The sequence below is a fragment of the Oryctolagus cuniculus genome, chromosome 2 (assembly GCF_964237555.1).
Source record: "Oryctolagus cuniculus chromosome 2, mOryCun1.1, whole genome shotgun sequence".
NCBI classification, from domain to species: domain Eukaryota; kingdom Metazoa; phylum Chordata; class Mammalia; order Lagomorpha; family Leporidae; genus Oryctolagus; species Oryctolagus cuniculus.
This window is the reverse complement of record NC_091433.1, coordinates 47,351,081-47,373,130: the sequence shown is the minus strand read 5'-3', so window position 1 is coordinate 47,373,130 and position 22,050 is coordinate 47,351,081. Positions and strand designations below refer to the sequence as shown.

General features: G+C 43.9%; 1 protein-coding gene across 11 annotated transcripts in view; it reads right to left on the bottom strand.

Annotated features, from left to right (window-relative positions):
- The window catches only part of ADRA1A (adrenoceptor alpha 1A), a 126,770-nt gene extending 120,762 nt beyond the window's left edge, over positions 1–6,008 (bottom strand). For 8 of the 11 annotated variants that reach the window (XR_011386163.1, XR_007912541.2, XR_011386164.1 and 5 more), the window contains exons 1-2: positions 5,870–6,008; positions 3,163–4,703 (exon numbers count right to left, since the gene is read on the bottom strand). Coding sequence is in view for 8 of the 11 variants with exons in the window: in XM_051828679.2 (XP_051684639.2) it covers positions 3,163–4,045 (883 nt within the window). In the remaining 3 variants the exon portion in view is untranslated. Of the gene's footprint in view, positions 1–3,162; positions 4,704–5,244; positions 5,382–5,628; positions 5,762–5,869 lie in introns of those variants that run through there. The other 3 variants (XM_051828658.2, XM_070067896.1, NM_001082380.1) reach the window with 3 other exon arrangements.
- Between the last annotated feature and the right edge of the window lie 16,042 nt (positions 6,009–22,050).

Below are 22,050 nucleotides of genomic sequence, written 5' to 3'. Positions count from 1 at the left end.
TGCATTGAATTCCATCACTGCTCTGCCTAAGCCATGCGTGTTTCTCTCTATCCTATCACTCTCATCAGAACATAAACATGACGTCACAACCCCTACCTTTGACAATTTCTTGGTTCCCTCCAGCTACAGTCTACTACCCAGCTCTACTCTAGCAAAGTTTCTCATGAAACTTTCCACTTTCCAACTTTCCGTTTCCACCCCTTCAGATTTTGTTCTTTCTAGAAAGCACATAATAAGGCTTTATTTCCCATCACTCCACTGAAGCCCTCCTCCTATCACAAAGGACCGGGTTATCGGGAAACCCAGTGTTGGTTCCGTCTTCCTCTTCCTTGATCTAGCAGCTCTATGGAACACACTGGATTGCCTGTGCCATCCTGAAACGTCTTCTTTCAGCCTCAGGGACACCACACTCTTGAATTTCTTCTTTTCTCCCAGGCCACTCTTCCCAGTCTCTTTTGCTGGTTGACTCTCTTCCTTTACCTTGCTGTATCAGAATGCCTTCAAGGCTCAGTTCTTTTCTCTTAGTATCTTCTTTTCTCTTAATACCCTCTCTCTTGTAGGTCTTTCCCTTCCTGTGGCTTTAAATATGTTGATGTGTCCCAAGCTTATCCACAGCTCACCCTTCCTCCAAGCTAGAAATTCATAAATCTGTCTACTTGGCATCTCCACTTAGATGTTTGGAAGACTTTTCAACATATTGTAAATGGAATAAATTCTAAATCCCACCCCTCCAGCCTTTTCCAGCTGTATCATCCTGGCTCTTCCAATTTCAGTAAGATGCACTACCATTTTCCCAGTTACTCAGCCACCAAACCTAGAAATTATTAATTCTTCTCTCTTTCTCACATCCTATGTCAAACTTGTCAGCTCTGTCTTTAAAATAAGTGCTTAGTATTATCACCCTCACCACCGCCACCTGTCCCAACTAAATCCAAAGCATCATGATCTTTCTCTCCTCTGCTTTAACTGGACTCCCTGCTTCCATTTTTGTCCCCCCTATATCCCACTCTCCACCCAACAACCAGAATGACCCTTTAGAATCATGAAGGGGGCTAGCCACTCACCTGCTAAGAACCCTCCAATGGCATCTCAACACAATTAGAATATTAAGTGCACTTCACATTGGCCTACAAGACCTCATGTAATTTTGATCCCGTCTTCCTAAGCTGTCTTTGAACTTGTCTTCCCCTTTGGTATCCGTAGCTCAGCCACAATGCCCTCTTTGCTCTTCCTTGAACAAGTCTAGCTCTTTCCTATCTTTGCTGTTCTTTGTGCCTGAAATCTCTTCCTCCCAAACCTCGCAAACCTTGCTCTCCACATCAAATACTGCTCAAAACTACTTCTAGACAGGACTTTCCTTTCCACCCACCCCATCATGCTTGTCACTCTCTGTGCTCTTACTCTGTTGGCTTTTTATATCCTGCCTGTTTGTCCTTGACCTTTCAGGATATATTTACTGGTCTATGTCTATCTCTTCCAAGAGAACGCAAACTTCCCATGGGCAAGAATTTTTCTGCCTTGTCCATTCTAAGTGTCTGAAACAGCTGTTCAATGAATATCTGATGCGTGAGCGTGCGAATGAATAAATGTGCCAAGTTCAAAAGACAGTAAAGAGTGGAATGCAGGAAGTAGGTAAGTAGGTAAAAAGTGTTATTTTGATAAACTCAAAACTGTGATGCACTTCCAGGAGCCCAGTAAGTAATACTGATGGGCGGGCACAACGAAGGCCAGGTGGCAGACTGCTTCTCCAGCAGCGCTGTTGGATAGAAATTTCTGCAATGACAGAAATGCTCTACATCTCTGCTGTCCAAAACAGTAGCCACTGGCCAATGCATAGCTATTGAGCGCTTCAAATGTGGCTAATGAGACTGAGGAACTATATATTAATATTGTTTAATTTTAATTTTGATTTAAATAGCTTTGTGAGACTGGTGGCTATGGTTTTAGGACCTGAAGAATCCCTTCCCCCGACTTGTGAATTCATGATAATAATGCATGGAGCTGCTGAGAAGACTAATGAAATAAAAAAGCCCAGTAAAATGTCTGGAACATGGCTGGCACTCAAAAAATAATGGCTGCTGTTTATGACACAGGGTTGCAAATTGAGGCATTGTAAGTACATGCCATTTAAATTTGGCTCTAAAGCACCCAAAGCATTTTATTAATTTTTACCACTACTTTTTATTTCTTAGAGTTAGTAAATAGCCAGTGTGTGAGTCTATATTTGATGTCACAAACTAAAAATAGCAAACAACCATTTTGGGATCCCATTGAAGACCTTTCAGAGACAGATGACTATTCCAAGTGTATCAGCCTGTTGATACTTATAGAGCTGATTAATTTTGACAACAGCTAGTTTAGCATCTGCAAAAATTGGATTGTTAACATCATTGTATTATTTACAAGCAATGTCATCTGCAGCTTCCTGGATGACTTTGGCTAAAGATAACATTTGGCTTATTACTTACTATTAAAGTAAAGGAATAAGTATTTACTTATCAGAAACACTATGATGAATTCTTTAAGGCTTAAATTGGACATGAAAGCATCACCCCCCACCCCTGCAAGTGGTTCACCATACCACTCTTCATGATAAATTCAGAAAATAGAGTTAACACAGATACAGAGCATAAGCAGACCATTATAACCAACCTTTGTGAATAATCTAATGTAATAATGAAACCACACTTTTGTCCAGAATAAGCATCGTGTTTGTTTTCAGGCCAAGAGAATTTGCATTCCCATTCCTTAGCAGAGTGGAAGCCGCATTCCACAGCGGCCTGAGTTCTTGTTGGAGACTCCTGGAGACTCGAAAGAGGGCGGATGTATTTAAATTAACTACAGGCTTAAAGGCTTTAAGAAAAGTCGAGATTCTCATAAAGGAGACCAATTAATCTGCATCCCTTGGAAGCCACTTTAGAGTAGCTGGAAAGGTGCCCTAGGACCTAATGTAAATGAGACTGCAGGAGAAAGAGAATGAAAATTCACGTTTCCACCAGGGAGCCTTTGGGAATGCCCTGGGAACTCTGCTCTTTGAAGCGCGGATCCTGCCCCTTCTACCCAGACAGAGAGTCTGGAGTAACCAGGGTGGGGGCTGGGCCTGGGGGTGGGGTGGGGGATGAAGACCCCTGAATGGTAAGAGGAGCTGCGGGAGGGACTTACCGATGGGCATCACCAAGAAGAAGGGCAGCCAGCAGAGGACGAAGCAGCCGACCACGATGCCCAGCGTTTTGGCCGCTTTCTTCTCCCGGGAAAACTTGAGGAGCCTCACGGAGAAGTGCGTCTTGTTTTTGGCGCTGGCCACCCCGCTGCCTCCGGCGGGAGCATTTTTCCGGTGGATGCGGAGCGTCACTTGCTCCGAGTCGGATTTGTCGGTCTTGAGGCCGGACTTGAGGCCCCGGCTCTCCCTCTTGGCCACCACGTAGACCCGGCAGTACATGGCCAAGATGATGGTCAGAGGCACGTAGAAGGAGCCCAGGGCCGAGAAGAGCACGTAGCCCGGCTCCTCGTTGATCTGGCAGATGGTCTCGTCGTCCGGGGCCGGCTGCCTCCAGCCGAACAGGGGCCCGACGGAGATGACCAGGGAGAAGGCCCAGACGCAGAGCAGAGCCCGGAGGCCTCTGCGCTGGGTGACGATGGTGGGGTAGCGCAGCGGGTAGCTCACGCCGATGTAGCGGTCGATGGAGATCACGCAGAGGCTTATGATGGACGCGGTGCAGCACAGGACGTCCACCGCCGCCCAGATATTGCAGAACACTCTGCCGAAGGCCCAGTAGCCCAGGATCTCGAAGATGGCGGAGAAAGGCAGCACCGTGGAGGTGAGCAGGAGGTCGGCCACGGCCAGGTTGACGATGTAGTAGTGGGTAACCGAGTGCAGGTGCCGGTGACAAGCCACGGAGAGGATCACCAGGATGTTCCCCAGCACCCCGAAAAGGATGAGGCCCCCCAAGATCACTCCGAGCAGAATGGCTTTGGAAATGTTCACCGGTGCCGGCGGGTGGGTGCAGTTGGAGCTGTCGGAAGCATTTCCAGAGAGAAACACCATGGTCCCGGCCGGGGCCGGGCGAGCTCCGGCTCTCTCGGGCCACCCTCGCGCGGGGGCGGAGGCGGGAACCAGGGAGTCAGAAGGTCTCGGCGCGGGAGAGCCTTGCCAGCTGGGCCTGGCTGGCGGCGAGAGAGAACGCGCGGGTGGGAAACAATCCGGGCCGGTCCTGGGAACCCTCGGAGGGCCACGCTAAGGTGCCGGCCATTACCAGCGGCATGGCTGGGGCCGCGCGGGGCAGCCCCGAGACTCTCTCCACCTGCTGCGCTCTCCCGGGGGCCCCCGAGCCCCTCCCTACTCGTGGCAGTGCGTGAAGCTCCAGGCGACTCGCTGCCAAAACGCAGTCCTAGAACCAGGCGGGTCCGCTTTTCTGCACTGTCTGATTCGCCTCGGTGCGGAAAAGACTGCGCATTGTACACAAAATGTGGAATTCAAAATTCCAGCGCCAGTCTTCCCACAGGCAAGCACGGATCGGCCGTCGACGCACAAAGGCAGCGGCCGTGGCGCGTGCGCTCGGCTCCCCGCCCGCAGTTACCCACGGCTGGTCCGTCCCTCTGCGGGCTCGCGCTGGCTCCAGCTTTTGGCTCGAGGGCCGGTGAATATGGGTGTGCAATCCTTGTCTAGACCCAGGCGGCTCCGGGCGGCGTTTGCCGGTGGCCTCCTGCAAGAGCGCAAAGAGGAAGGCGGATGGTGACCCAGGCGCCCAGGGAGCGGGGTCGCGCAGAGCCGGGCGGGCAGGGGGACCCCAGTCTCGAGACCCGCCAACTCTGCGGTGCACCAGAGGCTTGGAGCAGCCTTGCCGAGGGTTACGCGGGAGGGGATTGCGTGCCGCGCCGGGCGCTGGGAACCCGCCCCCGCGCGCTCCGCCTCGCCGCCTCGGAACCAAGTTCAAGATCCGAAGCCAAAAACAGAAGAAAGAAAAAGAAAACAACAATCCCCGAAACCCTTCAAGGCTCAGAGCACGGCTGGAGTGCGTGCTGCACCGAGCCCAGCGGGTGGAATCCGGAGGGTTTAGCCGGCTGTCATTTGAACAGGTTGCATCGCAGTCACCTGGGGGAGGCGACCGCTGTGACTCGGGACCGCAGGGCCTGTGCCACGCGCACGCTCCCGCCCGAGGAATTTGCACTTGGGTGTGCAGAGCGCGCGGGCTTGTGAACCGGCCCTCCCGAGCGAAGCCGAGCGGGTGCGGAGCTGAGCGCTACCTGGGTCTGTCCAGAATGGGTCTCCAAGCCACAGGGCGGGCCGTCCCCCGGGGCGCGAGCCGCGAGCCACACCCCGGCTTCTGGGAAGCCCGGTGGGTGCAGGGTGCGTGTGTGCGGAAGGGGCTTCGCACGTGGCGGTCACTGCGGAAGCAGCAAGCTCGCGTGCCGGCGGACAGGGGACGCCACGGATTTTCTGGGTTGGGGAGGCCACAATTTGCGTCAGAAACCGGAGTTTTCACAACGGCACACAGAGCCAAGGATCCCCGGCCGGAGTGCGGGGCGGGGGCACGTGCTTCCATGCAAAGACCAGGGTGAAGCTCCCCAATGCAAGACCTCCCTGGTGGTACTAAAAGCAAGCCCCTGCAACCAACCGTTCTCTCTCACCTCGGGGCGATTCACTCAGGCTTAAAAAGACACTTGTTCACCAGAAGTAACTTTCCAGAATACATAATGCGAACGGGGGTTGGGTACCGGTGCTGGAGCGGCAGAGCCGGTGAGGAGAGCGAGAGGCGCTGGCGGCCGGTGAGGGTTCCCGCCCTCTCGGAGCCCAGGGGCGGTCTGACCTCAGCCCCCCCGGGCCCTGCGGGGTGCCAGCTCCCAGCTCCCTGCGCCGCAGCGCACTCACCTGAAGCGCGGATGCGCAGCCACCCGTCGGCGCGCGGTGGGCGAGCGGCCGCAGCTTCAGTCCCAGGAGCCTCCTGTCGCCTCTTCGTTTGGGGGTGAGGGGACCCTCTTCGGAGGAACCAAATCCTAGGGCTTGTGCACCCGCTGACTCACCCCCGATGTCGTTAAGCTCCTGGCTCACTGTCTCGTACTTCACCTGGGCATTTAAAAATAAAGAGTGAAAAGAGAAGAAAAAAAATGCAGCCAACCAATAACTCCACTATGACCCTTTTAATATTCAGCTCCCTGACACCAGAAAAGAACGGCGAGCAACTTTGCAGCTCTCGCTGACGTAACACAGGCTGTAGCCCAGCTAGTACCGTAATCTCCTGCTGTTACCGTATTACCCTGCGGCAAACTGCGCAAGGGTGTGGAGGCTGGTTTTCTCGCGCGCGCGCGCGCGCGCGTGTGTGTGTGTGTGTGTGTGTGGCAGGGAAGAGTTGTTTCTAGTAAATAACTTCTTTATATGGGCTGCTTTTAAAATTAAAGAAACATTGACACTTGTGCCAGACGTGGCTGAGTGTGCGATGTGTTTACAGAAACGCCTAAGGAAGTTACTTTGAACAGCTGGACTCGATTAACACTTGTTAAATCAAAAATTAGCCTCATGTGCCAAAATGTGCAGGTACGTTTTAGGATTTTCAGATATTTCAAAAAATAACCGAAATCAAATAAATTTCAATACATTTATTTGTAATAAGATTACCTTTACAGAAAGATAATAAATTCCTTCCCTTGACCTATTTAATATGAGTAACCTCTTCACACACATGGATTTAAAAACCATTTTTCCCACTGTGGTTTCTCACATGGTTTACTGTTTTTAAAATGCCACCTATTTTTTCTCTGTTTTCAGATGAAAATGTCTTTTTAAAGGAGTGTTGCTTCTTTTTAATTCCCTTTGCTACATCGATAGTTGGACACAACCAGTGTATGTACTTAATTTTTTTTTTCTGGTAAGTTCCATGCTATTTACCTTTTGACTGGATAAAACCATATGCATTTCAGAATACTGAGAACATACAAGAATTTTCTCCACTTGATTCCCACCTTTCAAGTCATCTTCTTGAATCTTTATTGATTCAGATAAACATAATGTCCTTAAGCCTTACTAGGTTCCATTAAACTTGGTAATAAAGCTTTGGACAGTGGTATGCATTTAAATCCCCTACCTTGACCAAGCATTTATTAGCATTTTGTATTATAAAATATTTGGGAGGTTTTTTTATAGCAACAAATTTCAAAATTCCGTAGAGGAGAATCGGGGAGCCTGAGCTCATTGAAGATCTAGTGTTTATATTTACTTCTCTTTTGTATACAATATATGCACCTAGTCCCCTGATATAGGAATGGTACCCGTACCTACCAAATTTTATTTCACTTTAATATTATTTTAAAAATATATGTGCACAAATGGTATTCTCATCCATAAACTGAATTTCATACTACAGAAAGAACACACGGGTGGGCAGGCAGCAAGCCTGGGTGCTTCTAGTCTCAGTTCTCTGATTACTAAGTCTCTGGTGCTCTCTGGGTCCCATCAGGCACAAGACACTAGACTACATTTCTTAACACCTTATCACCTAACGTGTGTATAATGTCTGTTCTTCAGAAATTCCACCTGCCAAAGGGAGATATATTGTTTCATTTCATATTCACTAACTGTATGCCACGAACAAGAGTTCTCCATTAAGTTCCAGGGCACATATGAGAAGTAGTGCATTTAGCAAGAAAGACAATTGAAAAAATTGCTCAGATTTGTAATGTCAGCATTTACCAGGCTCTTTGGAACTCTCTCCCACTCCCCAAAATCAACCATATGCACATTTCCTCACCCTGTGGATAGAATCACTGATATTAATAATGGAAGAGCAGGTTTTTTGTGCTATCAGGTAGGTCTGTCAAATCTGCTTCTCAGCCCATGAAGATCAGGCTCTGTAGCACTACCTCTTGCACTAATTTTTTGGTTGCTAGCAAGTGACTCACAGTGACTCCCTATCCATCGCTTACTCTTAAAGAACGGTTGACATGGATGGATATGTGTAGGTGGAGTGAAGCTAGAGTATACTGTGGAGTCATAAAGACACTGTCCTACTATGAGAATGTAGCAAAAATTTAGCTTTTTCTGAGCTTTGGTTTCCTAATTTTTAAAGGGACAATGAAACCCCACTGGATGTAATCAGAAGCCTTCAAGAAGTTCATGGAAAAATGTATCTAAAGAGAAAACCATGTAAGGATTTCAAAAAAGTTTTGCAGCAAAATAAACTTATCCCTCCGTTTCCCATGAGCTTTTTGAAGTTTGCTTGTGTTAGGGTTGAATGAAATTGTGTCTCTCGAGAATGCAGCTCATCATGCTTGTTAACTATTTTTTTTTTTTTTGACAGGCAGAGTTAGTGAGAGAGAGAGACAGAGAGAAAGGTCTTCCTTTCCATTGGTTCACCTCCCAAATGACCGCTATGGCCCGTGCACTGCACCAATCCAAAGCCAGGAGCCAAGTGCTTCCTCCTGGTCTCCCATGTGGGTGCAGGGCCCAAGCACTTGGGCCATCCTCCACTGCCTTCCCGGGCCACAGCAGAGAGCCAGACAGGAAGAGGAGCAACCGGGACAGAACCGGCGCCCCAACCGGGACTAGAACCTGGGGTGCCAGCGCTGCAGGCAGAGGATTATCCTAGTGAGCTACGGCGCTGGCCCCGTTAACTCTTATCACTAACATTAAGAACCCTTTTCCCATTCTGCTCATTTTGTGTGTTACTCTAAAGTGAAGTATACTTACAGGTTTAGCTGGAGAGTGTGCCAAATGACCTGAGCATTATGCTTCGACCCAATGGTGAAAGCAGAGTGGCCCAATTGGGGCCAAGGTAGGAGAGCTGGCTCTACCCAATGGCTGCTCCTGCTTTTTCCCCACTTCCTCCCTCTGTCTACATCTTGAAGGACCATGCATATTTTTGTGAACACCCTGGCCCATATGTCTAGACAGCTTCTTTTGGCCTTGGGCCTCGAGTGTACATACTTGTGATGTTGTCTGCCTGAAAAAAGGCCTAAAGGTCCTGAAATTCGTTGGGTGGACATTTGGAGCCAAGGATTCTGGGCCCCAGAGCGTGGTCTGGAAGGAAGGTTATTACCATGCTGGCAAATCATATTAGTCCTGTGGAATCTTTGCCCAACGGGGAAGTCAATGGCCAAGGGGAGTCTCTCTTGCTTGGACTTACTGGTGCAGCTGTGTAGAAATCACAGGTGTGATGGAAGCTGAGCAATCCCCTGAAGGAGAGAGTCTAGGAAGATGGTACTGGCTGCTGTAGAGCTTGTAGGAGCAGCAGGATTCGGGTTGGGGGATAAAAACTGAGGAATTTAAATCAACAGCCGAATCATAGAGCGATGTGTGTGTGTGTGTGTGTGTGTGTGTGTGGCCAGAAGCTCTGGAGGAATCTGCCTAGAGAAAAAGTGCTGGACAATTAACATATGCCTAATGCCTTCAACTGGCAGGACTTGATTCTGTGACGAGGAAGAAAGTCAGCAAATGAGACTTCAAAGTTAAAAAGATTGTCACTCATTCTTTTAGAAAACAATACACAGTGGAATAAAGAGCTGTTTTCTAGGATTTATGATTCTAAGTGACAGAGTAGAGGGCTTAATGTTAGTATCCACCAAAAAGACCTGGCTTTTCAACTAATTCTCCTAAGGCTTAAAAAGTTAAAGTGAGAGGAAAATGAAAAACATTGCTCAGAAAGATATTGACACAGTATCAAATCACAATTCTCCAAACAAGCGTTGTGTTCTAATCCTTTATCGAGCACAATACACAGGCACTCCTGAAGGTGATGAGATAATAATTCTGTCTTTGGTAGCATTTGTCCAAATTCCCATTACCCTTAGAAAATAATTTTGCTCCATGTCCATGCACCACATCATCCTTACAGACCCTATTAGAAGAGCAAGGTGAGAATACGGAGTCATATCAGCCTATAACTGATCAGGTCAATGATAGTTTCGTGTTTGATAGCAAATGTGAGTTGAGACATGTCAATCAAATTCTTTCAACACCTTTGTTAAATGTCTTCTGAAACAAGAAGTATAGATATACTTTACTTCGTTGCTGATGGGTTATTGTAAACCCATTAAAGTGTTTATTCATCTGTATTTGGTTGTAAAACATATGCTGGGGTGCCCGCGTGGTGGCACAGTGAGTTAAGCTGCCACCTGCAATGCTGGCATCCTGGTTCGAGAACCAGCTGCCTCACTTCTGGTACAGCTCCCTGCTTATGTGCCTGGGAAGGCAGTGGAGGATGGCTGGGGTGCTCTGGGCCCTGTCATTCATGCAGGAGACCATAATGGAGCTCCGGGATTCTGGCTTCCACCTGGCCAAGCTCTAGTGTTGTGGGCATTTGGGGAGTGAACCAGTGGATGGATCTCTCTGTCTCTTTTTCCCTTTCCTTCTCTCTTTTTACTCTGCCTTTCAAATAAATAATATTTTGAAATGTCAGAAACATATGAAAATAAAAGTGACTTGTAATCTTACAATTGGAGAGTCACTGTTATATAGCTGTCACATTTTCCCAGTTTTTGTTCATGTGTGTGAACTGTAGACACATTTCTATAATGTATTATGTACACATATTTAATTCTGTTATATGTTAAACATTATATCCATTATCTAGAACCCTATAATCATAGTGTGTCTAAAATTATGTATTTTACTTTTTTCACTTGCACATTTCATGAAATCCTGCTTATATTAAGTTTGAGCCAAAACACGGTTTATGACAGCTGCACAGCAGTTCCAGGCTATGTGTATGCTGGGATCCGAATGTTTGTGTCCGTGAGAAATTCATCTGCTGACATGCAACCTCCAAGGCGATGGCATTAGGAGGCCAGGCTGGAGGAGGGCTGTGCTCTCATGGATGAGATGAGCACCCTTATAAATGAAGCCCTAGAGGGCTCCCTAGCTTTTCCACCACGTGAGGATGTAGCAAAAAAGACGGCCACCTGCGGTCCAGGAAGTAGCCCTTCACTGGACACCTGGAACCCTGATCAGGAACACTGCAGCCCCCAAAACTCTGAGCTATGAGCTTTGGTTGTCTATAAATTACTCAGCCTCCGGCATTTTGGATACTTAGGCTTTCCAAAAATTCTTGACCTATAAGCTATGCTATGAAAAATACTTTTATACATAAACCATTGTACTCTATTTTTTCCTTAAGATTGATTTCTGTAACTGAAATGAGAGGACCAAGTATTATGAACATTTAATGTTATTGTATTAGTCGATTTTCTGTGGCTAATAGCACAATACCGCAGAATGGGCGATGCATAAAAAAACAAGCTTATTATGACTCATGGCTCTGGTACCTGCTCTCAGAAACTCTAGAAGTGCAGGAAAATCAAGACGCCGTGCCGGTGAGTTCAGCAGTCTGACTCAGTGACGAGTGGGACTGCCAGGAGCTCCCTGCACAGCACTGTCACTGCGTAAACAATGGCCATAGCTTCTCTCTCATCTGCCGAAATCTCGGAGGATTCCTCTCATCGATGGATTGTGGCCCAGAATCTTGATGTCAGAGTTTGTCCAGGCATGGCAATGTAGAGAAGAGCACAGAAAGGAATAGACGGTAGGGTGTGGTAGAGAGACAATTTTGGATAATGTTCATTGTCTACTTTTATATTTGTGTGTTCCCCATTTCTATTATTGATTTCCTTGAATTCACCTTATCTTCTGTGTTTTTAAAAGAGATTTATTTTATTTATTTGAAAGGCACTGTACCAGAGACAGAGGGAGAGACAGGGAGAGAGAGAGAGAAAGAGAGAGAGAGAGAGAGAGAGAGAGAGAGAGAGAGAGAATCTTCTCTCTGCTAGTTCCCTAAGTGGGCACAATGGGCAGGGCTGGACCATGCTGAAGCCAGGAGCCAGGACTATATCTGGGTCTTCCATATGGATGGCAGGGGCCCAAATACTTGAGCCTTCTCTGGTGCTTTCCCAGGTTCATTAGCAGGGAGCTGGACTGGAAGCAGAGCTCTCATATGGGATGCCAGCCTTGCACACTGCGGCATAACCTGCTGTGCCACAACACTAACCCTGAACTTCTATCTGTTGGTGACCATGAAAATGTATTGTTCAGATCTTCTGCAACAGAGAGCATACTTGGCTGGTAGTCTGATTTTGGATTTTCTGGATCCACTCCTGCACTCAGGCCACGCTTCCTTCAGGCTGCTACCAAACATGGCTAAGCATGCAGAGGTTCTAATGCAAGTTGCTACTCCAAGATGTGGGATTTCTTAAGTGGGTGACTGTTTCAAGTCTGCTGAAGCTTTCTGTCCAGTGTGCAAAGAGACTGCACTGTGTTTTCCAGCCCTCCTTCCTTCCCATCATGCCAGGGTTCCCACGTGGGTCACGGTGCGGGGGCTGCTCTTGCGTGCTCTTTCACAGTTGTTTACCAAGTCAATTGCTTATGTGAATAATCACCTTTTGGTGTCTATTTCTTGGAGGACCAAAATTAACGCATAAAGTTAGCATTTTATGATATTTGTTGCCATTTCTTCTTGTTCTTGTCATAGATATTTAAAGAATGAACTTCATGAATTTATGTAAGCAGAGGTGCTCTCCCATTAATCAACGAGAAGTGACACATCTATTTATATCTGGGTAGCCTGTGAACTCTATCTGCCCATATTTTGTGCATATTTTATAGAAGCTTATTATCAGTGACTTTTCCCTGTCATCAGGAAGATTCACCTCATGAGAGGAATTACAGGGGCTTCTCTCTACTCAGTGAATTTTCTTTCCACACTGAATACTTAAGGTGCAACTAAGATTAACCCATAGGGAGCGGATGGGCATCTGCACCAAGTTTAAAGTTCTGAGATGAAGGCCTTGTAGAATGAGCATGAGGAGAAGGGGTCCTTAATTCTCTGACTGCAGCTCAGCAGATAATACGCTGTAACTTTAGGCTTACAAGATACCTACTCCTCCTGTTTATTGAAGGGTAAGCTGGAGTGCAGGATCAATATTCAGTTTTTATCCAGGCTGGCTAATTTAACTGCCAATACTACAGCTTCTCTACATTTTAGAAGAAGCTATGGGAAAGGTATTAATATGATGGGCTTCTCTCACTCTTTCGAGAGCCAGAAATACCAAAATAAAACAATTTTTACCCTTCTATTTTTTCACTTTATGAAATGACCTTCTTCATATTTTTCTAGTCAATTGGAGCAATTAAATGAATCCAGTTAAGATAATTCTAACAATCCTGTAGGAAAAAATCCTAAGTCAGGCCAGTCTTGTGTCAGAGCCAGTTGTAACAGGTAGATTATTGAAAAGGCCTGTTATATGATCACCTGAGAAAGCCTTGAAATTTCAGTTGAGGATTCTAACCATCTGCTTGACATTTTCAGTGACAAATGAGTTTCTAAATATGTAAAATAAAATAGATTGTTTTTCTTTTTGAGAAAATAATTCTAATGAAACAAATTGAGAGGTAGTCTCTAATAACATGGGGGGAGGCATTGATATTCATTACCCTTTCAACTGTGGCTCTGCCAAAAACATAAAAATTAAGTTTAAAAAATGTTCTTGAAATGGTAAGCTCAACTTCAAGGCAACATCTCTTGCCTCCCTCTCCAATCAGATTTGCACTTCTCAGTGCCCATATCCAAAAATTCTGTAGCTACTAGTGGCTTGTGACATATTAGCAAGAAGGATAATCAAGGCAATTATTACAAAGGGTCAATATTCAGGAAAGTAAAATGTCAAAAATGTCTTCTTCTCTTAATTAAATTTCACGGCAGGATAGTCAGTTTATCACTTTTGTGTTGGTCAGGATCTGAGCAAGAAGCAGATTGCACACTGAAAAGAATGTAACAGGATAATCGACACTACAGACCAACTGGACCTAATGGATAGCTACAGAACTTTTCATCCTGCAGTTGCAGAATCCACATCCCTTCCATCAGTGCATGGAGCTTTCTCTAGGACAGACCACACACCAGGCCATAAAGCAAGTTTCAGCACATTAAGAAAAGGTCCAAATCATACCATGCATCTTCTTTGACCACAATGGAATGGAGCTGGAAATCAATAGCTCAAAAATCTCTAGAATATAAGCAAACACATGGAGGCTGAACAACATGATCCTACATGATAGTGGGTCATAGGAGAAATCAAAAGAGACATCAAAAAACTGTTAAGGAACAGTTTTTGTTTCATACTATTTGTTGAACTCTTAGTATAGAGTTAATCTTCTGTGTATAAAGTTAATTGAAAATAGATCTTAGTAAAAATAAGAATGGGAATAGGAGAGGGAGCAGGAAGAGGGGAAGGAGTAGGGGTGGGAGAGTGGGTATGGTGAGAAGAATCACTATGTTCCTAAAGTTATGTTTATGAAATGTGTAAAGTTTGTACACCGTAAATTAAAGATTTCTGGGGAAAAAAAGAATTTAACTGGAGAAAGGTTGAGATAACACACATTAGGGAAATATTTTAACAATATGACACAAAAAATAAAGCTGGTGAAAAAAATTACAAACTGTGTCAATATTCAATATTTTAGTATGATAAAAGAAAAAAGGAGCAATGTTAAACTATAACTTTAATTGATAACAAAAATATTGCAAAATGTTTAGCAAATCTTCATTAATTTCCAGAATAAATGTGTTGTCTTCTGGCCTCCATTGTTTTGGAGAAGTCGGTTAAATTCTCCTCAATGTTTCACTGAAGGTAAAGTGTCATTTTTCTCTTGCTGATTTTAAGATCTTCTCCATATATTTAAGTTTCATCTGCTTGACTACGATTCATCTATGGCTTTGTTTATACTTACCCTGCTTAGCTTCTTGGATCTGTAAATCTTTCTTTCTCTCCCCTCTCTCTCTCTCTTGCCATCTTTGCAATAATTTCAGCTGTCATTTCTTCAAAGGTATCTTTTTTCCTGCCACAGTTTCCCTCTCTCCCAGGCTTCCTACTACATACGGGTTACATCACTCTACCTGGTGTTGCCTTACACCAAGGTTGCTTCCATTTTTTTCCTTTGTTTCCAGGCAGGATAATTTCCATTGATCAATCTTCAAATTTACTTATTTTTCCTTAGAAGCTGTTAGATCATCCGGAATTTTTAATTCATTCATGCACTTTTTATTTCTAGAATTTCCATTTTTCTATCTTTATAGTTTTAACTTTTCTGATAAGATTCTTTAGCTATTCATTACCGTGACTGTATTTTCCTTTAAGTATTTGAATACATTTACAATAACTGTTTTGAAGTCTTTTCTGATAATTTCAATCCTGAGTAACTACGGAATTAGTTTTTACTGATTGCTTTTCCCTCCTTAGTAACACATTTTTTAATATTTCCTAATGCATCTAGTTCTTTCCTTATTATATGCTGGACTTTGTGAATGATACCTTTGGGGGACTCTGTGTTTTGTAATGTTCCTTAGAAGAGTATTGATTTTTGTTTCAACAAAGTAAATTAACTTGCCTACAATCCAACTCTGAGTTGTCTCTGTTGTTATGAGCATCAGCTCAGTTGTATTATCCCTTTGAAGATTCCAGTAGAGTTTCCACAGGATTTCTTGAAATACCCCCTGTGCATCAGTGACCCAGTATTCATCTAGTGATTTGGGTAGATTTTATGTGGAGATTTTGGTGTTCATGTCTTTCGTGGCTTTCTCCACTTTGGATTGCTCTCTTAATCTTCCAGCTGGTTTGAAACTTCAAATTGTCTTTTAGCACCCAGAACAAGTATAACTGGGATTTCTGTCAAGTTTTTACCTGTGGATTAACTTGAATTTTCTATGAAAATAATTATCCATATTAAGTAGAAATTTGATCTCTTTCTTGCAGATTCTTATACTCCCTGTTTTTTATTCTTTTGTGTCTCATTTCCTGCACTGTCATGCTGAATTGGAGGTGTGATAACAGGTATCCTTTCCTCCATCCTTTGATGGGGTTGCTTCCAGGCTTTAGTATGAGATTTCTATATCTTTAGGTAAATAATATGAATGATTTTCCATATAATTTATAATTTATAAACAGTCTCTTTTACTTTTGTAGCCGCTAAGATGATCACTTGAGTTTCACTTTTAATTTATTAACATAGGGCCGCGCCGAGGCTCACTAGGCTAATCCTCTCCGCCTGCGGCGCCAGCATCCCGGGTTCTGGTCCTGGTTGGGACACCGGATTCTGTCCCGGTTGCTCCTCTTCCAGTCCAGCTCTCTGCTGTGGCCCGGGAAGGCAGTGGAGGATGGCCCAAGTGCTTGGGCCCTGCACCCGCATGGGAGACCGGGAGGAAGCACCTGGCTCCTGGCTTCAGATCAGCGTAATTCCAGCCATAGAGGCCACTTGGTGGGGTGAACCAACGGAAGGAAGACCTTTCTCTCTGCCTCTCTTTCTTTCTCACTGTCTAACTCTGCCTGTCAAAAAAAATTTTATTAACACAGTGAATGACTTGGATTGATGTTTTTATATTGCATAATTTTTTAACTGCTGACATAAGAAAATAGTATTTTATTTTACATGATTTTTGTTTCAATTTTAAAAATTTATTTAGAAACATTTTTGTAGTGATATTTACTAATAAGATTGGACTGTTATTTTCTTTTCTTATTATGTCTTTCTCCTGCTTTGTAATTACAATTTTAGTACCTGGAAAAAAGTGAAGTACATTTTTTCTGTTCTCATTAAACAAATTGGAACTTTTGTTATTTGGAAGTTATACAAATCAACTACAAAATACTTGGGCATAATGACTTTTAAGGGGAGAATTTTTTTTAAAGAAAGATTTGTTTATCTGAAAGACAGAGTTATGAAGGTGGAGGGAAGATCTTCCATCTGTTCGTTCATTCCTCAAATGCCGGCAATGGCCAGGGCTGAACCAAGGCTTAAGCCAACAGCCAGGAACTCCTTCCGGGGCTCCCACATGACTGGCAGGGGCCCATGTACTTGGGTCATCTTCCACTGCTTTCCAAGGAGCATTAGCAGGGAGCTGGATTGAAAGTGGAGCAGCCAGGACTTGAACTAGCACCCAAATGAGACGCTAGTGTGGCAGGTGATGTTTTAACATGTTGCACCACAATACAGACCCCAAGGGAGGAAATTTTTGTCTAGCATTTATATTGCTTTAATATTCTCAGTTACCCTGGTTGTTTTTTTAAATAGTTTTCTTCATTTTAACATAACTCTTATTTTAGTTTTTTAAACTTTATTTTTTTTAAAGATTTATTTATTTATTTGAAAGTCAGAGTTGCACAGAGAGAGGAGAGGCAGAGAGAGAGAGAGAGAGAGAGAGAGAGAGAGAGAGAGGTCTTTCATATGATAGTTCACTCCCCAATTGGCCACAACAGCCGGAGCTGTGACAATCCAAAGCCAGGAGCCAGCAGCTTCTTCTGGGTCTTCCACTCAGGTGCAGGGGCCCAAGGACTTGGGCCATCTTCTGTTGCTTTCCCAGGCCATAGCAGAGAGCTGGATCGGAAGTGGAGCAGCCGGGTCTTGAACCGGCGCCCATATGGGATGTCGGCGCTTCAGTCCAGGGTGTTAACCTGCTGCACCATAGCGCCAGCACTGATAATTTATTTTTTGAGATAATATATTTTTAATTTACATTATAGTCAAGGCTTAATGCTCTAATAAATAAAGAGTTCAACAAATAAAAAGTAAAAAGACCATAGTTCATCAGGAATATAAGCAAGGGCTATTCATAATAATAAAATGAACTAGTTTTTGAATGAAAATGGTTTTTGGTATATTTATTTTCAGGACATGCTCTTACAAACTCAATTTTTATTTCTACTTATGCTTTTTCAATTCATTATTTAATGTTCCTTATATTTACTCTATAGCATGATTATGTCTTATCAAGCTATCTGTTGTGGGGACGTCTCTGTGTGGCCTAGTGGGTAAAGCCGCCGCCTGCAGTGCCGGCATCCCATAAGGGTGCCAGTTCGAGTCCTGGCTGTTCGACTTCCAATCCAACTCTCTGCTATGGCCTGGGAAAGCAGTGGAAGTTGGCCCAAGTCACTGGGCTCTTGCACTCATGTGGGAGACCAGGAGGAAGCTCCTGGCTCCTGGTTTTGGATTGGTGCATTTCTGGCCATTGTGGCCATCTGGGGAGTGGACCAGAGGATGGAAGACTTCTCTCTCTCTGTGCCTCTGCATCTCTGTAACTCTGCCTTTCAAGTAAATAAATAAATCTTTAAAGAAAAAGATATCTATTGTGATTTTGTTGATCATCTCATTTTTTCTTATTTTTATTCTACTATTTTAATTTGTGTTCTTATCTTTTTTCCTTCTTTCCTTATATGTTTTTTATTTTTCCTGGTACTGACACCTTTGAATATAGTGTTGAATAGCTAGTTTCAATCTTTATATTTAAAATACTTTTATGATAAATTTATTTCTAAGAGTTAGTTTAGCTATATCCTAGAAGTTTTGATACTTTGTTCCCTGTTCTTTTTTATTGAGCTCTAGATATCATTAAATTTCTTACAGGATTTGGCTTTAGTGAGTTTATTAAATTTAAAAGTTTAATTGCAAATTTATGTTTTAATTGTATACATTTGGAGATTCCAAGATGGTGGAATAGGGCGGGAGCTTACTGCTGTAGGCTAGGGGAAGATAGTTAAAAAAAAAGCGGAGTGTGCAATCTCAAGAAAGAGTTAGGGAGAAAAGTGCAGAGGAAACTCTGTGCAAGTTGAAGGGACACTGTGGATCTACATGGAGGGTATGGATGCGCACAACCCAGGACCCCAGAAGCCAAGAGCCTCAGCACCAGCTTTGAAGAGTGGGGTGAGACCAGACTGCAGCAGCCTAAGCCACTGGCAATAAAGCTACAAGGAGAGCCTGGTGTGAGTCCAGCCTGGAGCCCTGTGTGGGGTACAGTGTACCTGCCAACCTAAAGTAAAATAGGGGCAAGTTTCTCTCTACCTGATCACCTGACAATGGCATCCTGTACCTACCCAAGAAAGAGCAGGTGCCATTTTGGACATCTGTAACAGCTGTGTCAGCTTGTGTTCATGTGCCCAACAAATGTCCAAGAGGAACCTGAGTCTAGCTGGGAGACCTGAGGGGGCTGGGCACCTGTGACTGTGGGAGCCTTGTGTACTGGGACTGTGAAAGCAAAGTGCCTGCCTGGGAGGGCACAGGGTGTGGCTGGGTCTTGGTTGCTGTGGCAGTTCCACATGCTTGGGGCTCACTGATTGCCTGGGGAGGGTTATTGCAGTGGGATCCATGATCACACTGAGGACTGCACAGATCCTTTGAATGGTTCTGGATGAATATTTAACCCACTGGGGCTAGTGCATGGGCACTGGTCACCTAGGAGGAAAGGAGGTAAGTGTGAGACTATGCCAACAGAGCTGATTAAAGCCTCCCCTCTGATAAACAAAGAGATTTGCCATGCCCAACTTGGGTGTCACCTTGGACACTCCTCTAACCCTGGAGCATTGAGCATGAACATAACTTCTGGGTATTCACTGAAAGAGTAGGCACTCCACTAAGCCACAGAGGTTTAGTCCAAAGAGAAAAGCCATCAATGGAAAAAAGAAAAACCCTGGGGCCGGCGCAGTGTGTTAACACCTTGGCCTGAAGCTCTGGCATCCCATGTGGGCACCGGTTCAAGACACGGCTGCTCCACTTCCGATCCAGCTCTCTGCTGTGGCCTGGGAAAGCAACAGAAGATGGCCCAAGTCCTTGGGCCCCTGCACCTGCATGGAAGACCCAGAAGAAGCTGCTGGCTCCTGGCTTTGGATTGTCACAGCTCCGGCCGTTGCAGCCAATTGGGGAGTGAACCATCAGATAGAAGACCTCTCTTTCTCTCTCTCTCTACCTCTCCTCTGTTTGTGTAACTCTGACTTTCAAGTAAAATAAATAAATCTTTAAAAAAAAGAAAAACCCAACAAATATCTCTACAAATGCCTAAAAATAAGCATAGAAATTAAAAAAAAATGAGAATAAGGAAGAAAACATGATGCCCCCAAAGGAACACAACACCTCAACACTAGAATGTGAAGATGAAGAGACTGAGGAAATGGCAGAAATGGAATTCAAAAAATTGATTATAGGATTCCTTAGAAGTAGTCAGAAGCAAATCCATGAGTTAAAGAAATCAATATGTGAAATGAATGAAAATTTTTCTCATGAAATTGAGATTTTAAGATAAACAAAATGAAGTATTAGAAATGCAGAATTCAATAGAACAATTAAAAAATGCAGTGGAAAGCCTTAATAACAGACTCAGTGAGGCAGAAGAGAGAATATATTAGTTAGAAGACAAATCTCTGGAAATTTTACAATCAGACCAATAAAAGAGAAGAGGAAATTAGAAAAATTATAACAGTGTTGGAGATTTATGGGATACTGTCAAACAACCTAACATATGGGTCATAGGAGTTTCTAGAGACGTGGAAAGAGAGAATGGATTAGAAGGCCTTTTTAGTGAAATAATTACATAAAACTTCCCCAATTTGGCGAAAGGAAGGGATGTCCAAGTATAGGAAGAACATAGAACTCCTAATAGACATGACCAGCAACCATCTTTGGTACGACACACTGTAGTCAAACATTCCACAGTAAAACACGAAGAAAAGATTCTAAAATATGTATATAAGAAAAATATCAAATTATATTCAGATGATCTCCAGTTAGACTCACAACTGACTTCTCATCAGAAGCCCTTCAAGCTAGGAGAGAATGGTGAGATACAGTCCAAGTCTTAAGAGAAAAAAACTGTCAACCCAGAATACTGCACCCTGCAAAGATCTCATTTATGAATGAAAGTAAAATAAAGGCTTTCCATGACAGAATTTGTCACCACTTGTCCAGCCTTATAAACAATGCTTAAATATGTGCTACACATAGAAACATAGGCTTCACTATGAAAGAAGTTGAAGGCAGAAAATATCCCGGTAAAAGTACAAAAAAAAATCCAAAGTAAACAATAGGAATATTTATGGAAAAATGGCAGGGCCAAATTGTTATTTATCAATAGTACCTTGAATGTAAATGTCTGCAACTCTCCAGTTAAAAGATACACACTGGCTGAATGGATTAAAAATCAAAACTGAATGGATTAAAAAACAAAACCCATCTATTTGCTGCCTACAAGAAATACATCTCACCAACAATGATACGTGCAGACTTCTGATTTAGCTCTCTGCTATGGCCTGGGAAAGCAATGGAAGATGGCCCAAGTCCTTGGGTCCCTGTACCCACATGGGACACCTGGAGGAAGCTCCTGTCTCCTGGCTTCAGATTGGCTCAGCTCTGTCCGTTGTGACAGTTTGAGGAGTGAACTAGCAGATGGAAGACCTCTCTCTCTCTCTCTCTCTCTCTCTCTCTCTCTCTCTCCCCCTCTGCCTGACTAACTCTGCCTTTCAAATAAATAAATAAATCTTTAAAAAAAAGAAAAGAAAATAGAGCAGCCAGGACTTGAACCAGCGCCCATATATGATGGCTGCACTGCAGATGGAGGTTTAACCTTCTATGCCACAGCGCAAGCCCTGCAAATATTTTCTACCATTCAAACTGGTTGCCTTTTTACTGTGCTGATTGTTTCTTTTGCTGTGTAGAAGTTTTTGGTTTTCTGTAGTCCCATTTGTCTATTTTTGGTTTTGTTGCCTGTGTTTTTGGTGTCAAATCCAAGAAATCATTGCCAAGGTCAACCAAGAATCTTTCCCAGCTGTGTTTTGTTTCAGGAGTTTTTACAGTGTCAGATCTTGCTTCTAAGTCTTTAATCCATTTTTGGTTGATTTTTGTGTGAGATCTAAGATTGGGGTCCAATTTCATGCTTTTGCATGTGGATATTTGTTATCTGAACTTTCTGTTGGGTGGGAGTAAAGCCTGAGGCCCACTATTATGCTGTCTTGTCGATGTCATCTCTGTTATATCAATTTATTACTATTTTAGATCATGATAGATCATATGTGGTTGTAGAGAATAATAGATTCTTTGTACCCTTTATCAGTTTCCTCATTGCTAACATCTTGTAAAACCATAGAAAAATAGTACAAATAAGACATTGATATTGATTTTGATAAACTCAAGATATATAACAGTTCCTATCACCTACTTACTTTCATTCATCCCACATCCCAACAACACCCTTTCCTTAACCTACCCTCCATCCATCCTACATCCAAAAACAGCTAATATGTTTTGCACTTTGA